This window comes from Miscanthus floridulus, chromosome 10 (assembly GCF_019320115.1).
Source record: "Miscanthus floridulus cultivar M001 chromosome 10, ASM1932011v1, whole genome shotgun sequence".
Lineage (NCBI taxonomy): Eukaryota > Viridiplantae > Streptophyta > Magnoliopsida > Poales > Poaceae > Miscanthus > Miscanthus floridulus.
The window spans coordinates 77,589,862-77,598,739 of NC_089589.1; the positions used below are offsets into that span (position 1 = coordinate 77,589,862).

The window sequence follows — 8,878 nt, forward strand, 5'->3', positions numbered from 1 at the left end:
AGTCGTTTCCCTACTAGTGTCGGCCAACTGGTTGTGTGCTTCTTGTAATGGAATCTCATCGTCCCCTTTCCATGTCATGCCTGTGTGTCACGCCTTTGAGATAGCTAGCTACCAGAGGTCTTCTTCACATAGAACAATGCGACAGCCGCCAGCTGTTCACGGCCATGGTTGTGTGTGACACACACACTTGCATTAGCAAGCCTACACGCAGACCGAACAACACAGGCTTGGTGCGGTTCACATAACTTCTCGCGTGGCACTTTTGAACCCAATGAAAAATATAGGATTTCTTTTCGTGTACACACAAATTAAGGTATAAACCTGCAACACATTATTTTTTCATAACATGATGGTAAGTTGCTTGTGTGTAGCACATTCTTGATAGCTGAAAGGACAGAAGCTACACCACACAATAAATTTATTATATGTGTAATTTTGTGCCATTCGTTGGTATATAAAGAAATAAATGACAAACTGTTGCGAAATGTGCCTATTGTCCACTTTCAACGTCAACATATGACTATTATAGTTTTTTATTGCAGGGAAAATATAATATACACAGATGCGATAACATCGAGCTTCTCCCTATCAGTTGGAGGACGCAAAAAAATCTTACTGGCTCTTGAGTCATGGTGTTATCAATAATGTTGAGAACCAATTCAATTATACATTGAAAACATAACTCTGTGAACTGATCACATGATTTCTCATGCAGTAGAGATTATGTCCTGACATAGCTATCGCTTATGTGCATTTACAAATGATATTAGTTACCTTGTCAATGCCAGTTTCAATCGCATTAAGCTTCTCAGTGATCTTCACTATGTGAGGCCTTTTGTGGCTATCTTCATCCAAACAGCTCAATGCTATCTGAGTGCATGTCTCAACTTGGTGGCAATATGCTTTAATCAAGGAATCACTACTACATGTTGCCTGCAACCTATTCCTCCAGGTTTCTTGAACCTGATAAATCGTACTGTTATTGTAAACTAACACTGATTTGATGTAAATATTACGTAGTATATATATTATTCTCCCTCCGCTCCAAATTATAAGTCACTTTGGCTGTTTTGGTACATCCATTTTGCTATGCTTCTATATAATAATATGTCTAGATACATAGCAAAATGGATGAACAGAGAAAAGTCAAAGCGACTTATAGTTTGGAACGGAGGGAGTATTAAACAAAAGGTCTAGTTAATAAGAAATACCATCTCTTACATTATCTATAAACTCATCCGACGATTCTAAACATTTGGGGTAGCCCATGGGTCCTGACACTATCCTTATCATAACAACACCCAGGCTGAATATGTCAAACTTCCCTGAGATCTCACCTTTGTCGATGTATTCTGGTGGCTGGTACCCACTGCATTGCATCACATGCAATGAATTTTTATTGCACGCATTTTTGTTGTATTAGAGAAAGGATAGGCTTACTTCGTGCATTCAACTTACAGTGTTCCATACGCATTTTCTGTGGTTCGGGTTAGTTCTTTACCAAAGATCCTAGACAAACCAAAATCTGCAATTTTTGGTACCATGTCCTTATCGAGCAAGATATTGTCAGGCTTTATGTCCAGGTGGTAAATAGGTGCTTCCAGCTCCTCGTGAATATACTTTAGACCCTCACAAGTTCCCTTGATTATTTTGAACCGGGTGTGCCAGTCAAGTCCACAAAACTCATCTGCGGTAGTAAATAAAGAAGTTTATTAATCAAATGCAAATAAAAGAAAACATCTTCCAAGACATACCAAAAAAGGATCAGCATACCAGAAAGATGCTTTTGAAGGCTCCCATTGTCCAAATACTCGAAGCAGAGTGCTCTATATGTCTCCTCTAAATATACCTTACTTCCATCAGGCAAATTAAATGGTTTTTTCTCAATTTCGTAACAATAGCCAAGAATCCGTACAATGTTTTGATGCTGAAGTTTCTTGAGATTATCCAACTCTGTTTGAAACTGTTTATCGTCTAGATTAGCATCACACAGCTTCAGCTTCTTCACAGCAACTTCCTCTCCATTTCTAGTCACTCCCTGCCAAATATATGTACATAGTACTCAGTACAAGTCGAGCCCTCTTTGTACATGCTACTAATTATAATATATTTGGAGGATGGAAATTATGTTGTGGCTTTGTTTTGTTTGTTGTCACAAAGTATTACCACATCCAAATATGGGATGGCGATAAATTTTGTTGTATGCTTGTGGCCATTTTATTGTTTGCACCATATTGTTTGAAAGCACTACACAGAGGTTGGTCAGATTTACTGAAAACATTGTTGTTCCAAAAACTAAGCATGCCCAAATCTTACCTTGTAAACCACTCCAAATGCTCCTTCACCAAGTTTCCGCACCTCAGAGAAATCATCTGTAATTTCTCGTAAAAATTGGAATGTTACGTCCTCTAGTTCCATAGTTATGTCCTGTAATTTCGATCAAAGAGCCTTGGATGCGCAACATTTGCTATCTTTAACAAACAGAACAGTAAAACATCTTCCTATTACTAATCAGAGCCCTAATGGAGCCTCTATATTAATTCTCACCAGAGACATGCTAGAAAAAATAAATCCTAGAAATTCTCACAATCATCAAGAACATTTAGCCTTTAATTTGGTTGACTCTAGTCACCATCTCCAATAGTACTCATTGGATGTATTTTGTTGTATACAAAATTAGTCACCATTGTCATCATGAAAAGTATAAAAAATAACCCCTAAATTTGCATCTAAATTGCCCATACCAGCTGTCATAATGAAAGATGATTCAAAATGACCCCCTAAATTTGTATCTAAATTACCCACCTTTGTCATTATGAATGGTAATTCAAAATAACACCTAAATTTGTATATAAATTACCCGCCTCTGCCATTATGAATGATGATTCAAAATAGCCCACTAAATTTATATCTAAATTATCCACATCTGTCAATATGACACCTAAAATAACCCCTAATATTTTTACAAGTAACTCACCATGACAATTATGACTGATAATGTAAATTAACCACTTAGTTTCTACTCAAATACACATATATGTCATTATGAAAAATAATATAAAGTAACATGTTTTTAATTTGCATCCAAATTATACACATCAACCGTTACAAAAGATAACAAATATCTCTCAAGTTTAAATGTAAATACTAATACAAGCGATTCATAAATCATAAAACTTGGCTTAGTTTTCAACTGTTAAAAAGGATAAATCATAAACATTGTAACTAAAGGTCACCAATGAAGTCTCCATGTTAACTCTACTTAGACCTGCTAGAAAAAAATGATAAATCTTGTGAATTTTCACAAAAATTAAAATTATCTGGCCATCAATTCGGTAAGCTCTAATCACCACTAATAATGATAACCAATCAATTTACTCTATTTTCTTCTAAATAATAATCCGCCTCAGTGACTGTGCAAAATAACATAAAGTGATACATGAATCAATATTTAAATTACCCACATATACCATTTTAGGAAACATGATCTAAACTGAAGCTAAGTTTACATATAATTATCTCTGAATCACTGAATTCATCGGCATAGGGATGTCCCAAGTAGTGGTTCATTCAGTGAGTAAGAAAATAAATAAAGAGAGAAAACACATAATTTAATATAAGTAATTTATATTAGCGAGATGTGTTAAATAATAATTAATGTTTATGTCTCTTAAGATTCTAACATGTGCGAGAGTATGGGTTGATGGACTAGTTTATTTATGCTAATACAAAGACCCATACCGATTCAAATTAAAGCTCCTGCAAACACTAGTGGGCACTGGGCAGACCAGCCTATGACCAGGTACAGCGTGAGGGTTTGAACATCATGAGGTCATCGCTTGGTGGGGCCCATCACAGCGCAATCCCAGTGGTGTGTCTTGGGTTGGAACTACCAAACACAAATAGCTCTGCCGGGCTTCCTGACCGATGAGGAGCCACTCCAACCTGCTCATTGCTTGGAGTAGATGGAGGTTTGGGTGACTTTGGTCAATGTTAGCGGGGGCGCGAGCGCACCAGCTAGGCATAGCCTCCAAGCCCCTAACCCCGATTTGTAAAACCTATCCGGAGGTTAATTCTGTCATGAGTGTATTTAGTACCAGGTCTACGTGACCTTCATCATCAAGAGCCCTGGTGGAGACGGTGAGGGGTCATTCTTCTTTCCTGACTATTCATTCGACCCAATTGTTGGTATTTCTTGTGTTCTTATATTTCTGCAAGCGCACAGAAGTATGTTATAGCACTTCACCTAAGAGTATTTCAGGGTATCATATTTTTATCCACAAGGAAAGTGTCACTATGATATTAATAAATATGTGTACCTGAATATATATCACAACTAATATACCAAAGTTCCAACAGGGATAAGATAAATCAAGGGGTAGTGTGACACTCAAAAGCAGAGATCCAACCAAGATAAAGTAGAAAGCTAATGTAGTGGGGAGACCAACTAATGAGCAAGAACAAGATTCCCATGTCCTTCTCTGTTCAAGACTTACTTAGCAAAACATAGGAATATGCCTTTAATGCAACTACATACTAGTGATCACATAGCTCAAGCATACACGGGGACGCATCCACCTTGGCAACACAAAGGCATGAGAAGGGTGCCATGTTGTCTACACTGAACAAAACTACGCTTTAAGAACTTACCCATAAGCGGTGGATTACGAATGATAGGTAGGCCAGAGTCACCGCAGCGTCTATGAAGAAGAGAGGAGAGGATAGAGGACGGAGAGAAACCAGAGGAAGCAGAGATTTGTTAACACTAACGTGTGGGTTCCACTCATAAATGTGGTGATGTTGCTCAGTCTGCTAGAGCATATCTCCTATACAGCAGTATAATCTAGTCTTCTTTGTCCGCTATACTAGATTTTGGGAGAAAGGTGAAAGAGATCCTATGGAGTTGCTCTTAGTTTGGGATGGATGAAGGCTCACTCGAGTGCGAGCACGGCTAAAAGCAGGTCTCTTCTGCAGGGCCGTGGAGCCTGCCGGGCTGCCGGCTGCCGCACTCAGCACCGGGTGTAAGTGGCATCGCCCACGGGCAACACCGCTATAGGCACGATTCTCACCCTCCTCTGGTTCGGCACAACACTTGCGTTTAAAAAATGGCAGAGCATGGCTCTCCTTAAAATGAAGATGCTGATATATTATATTCGAAGCACAGTGCTCACGATGATGGGACAAACAGATTGCAAGATCAAAGGATCCAACGGACGAAACTCACTAGAAAACAGCAATGCAGCACCTACAGTCGCAGAGGAACGCCCGACGAACTGAGGTCCGGCTGCGCTCAACGGGATCCTTGACGGGACTGCAGAGTGCACACAGATCGATCGAGATCAGTTAGAAGAGAGACCCAATTAGTAGAACATCTACGAGTAGTTATTAGGTAGACAGTCGTTCATGTACTGTCTGGGTCTTTTGATATAAACGCTTTTTCTTTGAAAAAGAGGTGGGATGTTTTCATTATCCCAAAAAAAAAGTTAATAGGACCCGGTTTGGGAGTTTGGCATTGGACGGGGAAAGCTCTTGATTCGAAGTTCAATTAGTCTAACCGGTTGAACCGCCGGTTACAAACAGTTTAAAAGAATACGTGGTTTATGCTGTACGCAAAACAGAGTGTAAGAATTGTCCTCTCTAACTTGGTGATCTATTTTTTTTAACCCAAAAATAATAATAATTCAAAAAAAAATCTTTCTAAATTTACGTCCAAATTACAAATTACCCACGTTTACCAAGTTTCCTCCCCGCACGCGAGAGGACGTGCTGCCAAACAAAGCGTTCACTGTCGTGGCGTGGCCATGGCCATGGGAGCCCGTCGCCGTCTGCATCCGTCCTTCGCCGTTGCGGTCGTGGGAGCATTGCTGCCCGCGTCTATCGCGTGTCGTCTGCTTTCACGAGGACATGCCTAGAGCTCGATGGTGCTCGAATCTTGCGGGGCACCGCAGTCGCGTGTGCGGGTGGTGCGGAGGCACACGGATGTGTTCGCTGGTTGGTTTCTGGACTAATAAGTCCGGTTAGGGTTGGTTTGTTATAAGAGAAAAATACTGTTGGCTGGCTGATAAGCCCTAACTGAAACCAACAAGCGAACAGGCTGATAGCACACAGCTCGGATGACGTACGGATCGGCTGATCATCTCCGCGTGCGCCTGGATCGGGGATGGCGCTGCCGGTAATCCGAGCGGCGCATGGTGGATGGAGCTAGGGGCGCTATAAAAAGCAGTTTACTATTTCCTTGCAACATACAAGCATGGACAAGCAAAACAAAAAGGAAAAGTGATCTATCTGCTGTTCTATGTACTGCGTGCTTGTTGGATGATGTATCTGCTGTTCTATGTACCAAAGGATGAAAGCTGGAAGGGGATTGAAGCACGTACCGTGGCCCAGAAACACAACAAATAAATGCAGGCTCGCCGCGTCCCGCCGTGCTCGAATGAAAATCCAAAGGACACGACTGATTACGCGGACGATGAGATCGATCGATCGATCGAGGATAACTATAGAGGGGACGAACAACTTAAAGCTAGGGGCCGGAGCTCGAGACGAAGCAGTTGCCGATATATGCTCAGATGTTGAAGACTTAAGAGCCCGGTCTTGGTCAGCACAGTCGACGCCACAGCGACGGTGACGGGAGCCCGTCCTAATCTCGAATTCAATAATGGAACGATCTGCTTCTCGGTGGTCAACTAAATCCCCAATTGCCAAAGTCTCCTTCACGGCAACTGCTCATTGGTCAGAAAAAAAGAAAGCGATGTTGTCTGGAGAGAGTGTCGGCAGGCACGGGAAATTTTTTTTGCTGCAAACCCCATCCCGATGCCATCCGTGTGGAGATCTCGCGCCCATTCATGGAAGCCGAGCGCCCGACCCCTTGCCCGAACCGAGCGACGTGCGTGCCGAGGTGAACCAGGCGGCCGTCCGATCTCCACGCGGCAAGCATCGGGATGAGGTCTGCAGGGAGCGTAGGTGCAGCCGGACTGCACCAATTTTTTTTCCATCGGCAGGCCTCTTGTCTATCACCGGCGTCTGACGCCTCCGGGCTTTCCTTCCGCAGGATTTTTGTGAACGGAACTGGATAACACATATGACCATTTTAGATTGTAATCAAACTATATATCATCTGTAGCCAAAAATTGCCGTGTTTCTAATGAAATCAGTGGTTTCATTTCCATATACACGAAACATGATGTTGAGTTTCATTCTAAAAAATTACCATGGACTAAAATGTTTAAAAACTGGTGGATAACAAACTTTGAAAGTTACAACATTTTCAAGATATTGAGTCATCATCGGTAAAGGAATTTAAATAAAGGTGGAGTAATGTCGAGAACAAGGATAACTGTCTCTTACTCTAGTTTCCAGATCTGTAAAAGGGAGGAGGCTAGACCACGTCCTTGTGAACTTGTTTTCGCAGCAATCCATCAAGTAGACCTCTGGTTGTTTGAATCGATCCGCTCCCTTTCTTGTTTGGACTCCGTGTTGTCGGTTTTTCTGATCTCTCTTGTGAAATCTTCATTCTGACCACTTGGAATTGTTTGGGTCTGATTCATACGTGCAATGACATCTCAGGAAGGTCTGTAGCCAACAATTTTGGATGATTCCTCACGAGCATGAAGATCCGAGTTTTCTACTCGTTTTTAGAAACTCTCAATTCTAATGATGGTTTTTAAGATGAGTTTCGATCTGAGGTTTCTGGGTGTTGATCTTTTGTGAAAACCTCCACAACACCTCTAGAAACACTCCTACAATTTTTTGTCTGAATCGGACTTCCTTTGAATTGATTTCGACTTTTGAAACAAATTTCTTGCGGTGCTGTTCTTTCTAACCAGATAGGTCCGGTCGGCACGGGGTTTCTGAGCAGAGTTCTTGCTCTGACGGATGGGTTAGTATTCACACCAGACAGGACCGGTTTGGTCTAGCAGTTTGTAGTGTTCTCTGTTTTTGAATTGCTTCTGCATCTTCTCCGTTGTATTCTCTGAAGTATCCGGAAGCTATCTGGTTACCAGTTGGCTGTATCTTTAGTTTGGAGTTTTTGGGGGTCTGTGAGCGCTTTGGGGTTGAATCAAGACAGAGGCCAGTTTCTCGCTAGAGAAATTTTGATTTGGCTCCCATTCACTAGCTTTCTGGCCGCCTGCTCGGTCCTTCAGTTGATACTAGAGCAGGTTAAGGATCATTCCACCTTAACCAGTTGTGTGATCATGAAGGTGATAACGGAGCGTGCCAATGGTATGGTCCCATGGTTCAATGGCACGAATTACCTATACTGGAAGATACGTATGTCTGCGTATCTTCAAAGCATCAATTCTCAAGTTTGGGACATTTTTTGTATCAGGACTACGTGGTCTTAGGTGCTCATATTGCTCAGGAGCAGATTGACCAACACGAGGCCAACAACAAGCAAGAAAAGCTTTGTTTGCATGTCTTTCGCTTCCCAAGTCTGAGCGTATTTCTAGCCTCGATACGGCTCTAAGGGATATGGTCTACTCATGAGAAATGTGACAGAACCGCCCAATTTATACAAGATTAAGTATGGCTGTCTTCGCTAACACATTGACACGCGCATACTTTCACTTATATAAACCCTGTAGTCCACCGAGTGTCACGAAGGACCTCGGTAAATCAACATCACAACCAAGATCGCGTGATTAAGCAAACACACATCACATACGCAGAGTTACAGCGGAAATAATATTACAAATGGGTTCACAAATAATAGTACAAGTTTGGGTTTCAAAACCGATTAGTGAAAAAAACATAACTTTCAAATGATTATATTAATATAAGTTCCAAATACATTGCTAGCATAAGTGACATCCTCAGATAAAAACATATAGATGAGAAGTAAATATAGAGTCACCGAGCCCACCGGTGGTTAGCCATC

The 8,878-nt window shown here is 41.5% G+C and overlaps 1 protein-coding gene across 11 annotated transcripts; it reads right to left on the minus strand.

Moving 5' to 3' along the window:
• Positions 1–277: 277 nt before the first annotated feature.
• Positions 278–6,629, minus strand: LOC136486782 (cysteine-rich receptor-like protein kinase 44). Of its 11 annotated transcripts, none has more exons than XM_066483784.1 (8): positions 6,378–6,600; positions 5,250–5,311; positions 4,098–4,211; positions 2,317–2,427; positions 1,774–2,038; positions 1,459–1,687; positions 1,222–1,369; positions 280–963 (listed from the first exon to the last, which is right to left on the minus strand). In XM_066483784.1, the coding sequence occupies exons 4-8, from the start codon at positions 2,416–2,418 to the stop codon at positions 745–747; spliced, it is 963 nt and encodes a 320-aa protein (XP_066339881.1). In that variant the 5' UTR covers positions 2,419–2,427; positions 4,098–4,211; positions 5,250–5,311; positions 6,378–6,600; the 3' UTR covers positions 280–744. The 11 variants fall into 11 exon arrangements, with proteins under 11 accessions (XP_066339882.1, XP_066339881.1, XP_066339878.1 ...); XM_066483781.1 differs by having other exon boundaries at positions 5,225–5,311; XM_066483780.1 differs by having other exon boundaries at positions 3,742–4,211; positions 5,225–5,311.
• Positions 6,630–8,878: the final 2,249 nt, after the last annotated feature.

Bases quoted from the DNA above. Each gene is read 5' to 3' on its own strand.
- LOC136486782 (XM_066483785.1), bottom strand. From the start codon at position 2,418: ATGGAACTAGAGGACGTAACATTCCAATTTTTACGAGAAATTACAGAT. The intron at 2,039-2,316 runs GTAAGATTTGGG...TATATTTGGCAG, and splicing joins CATTTGGAGTGGTTTACAAG to GGAGTGACTAGAAATGGAGA. The intron at 1,370-1,458 runs GTAAGTTGAATG...GATGCAATGCAG, and splicing joins GAAAATGCGTATGGAACACT to TGGGTACCAGCCACCAGAAT.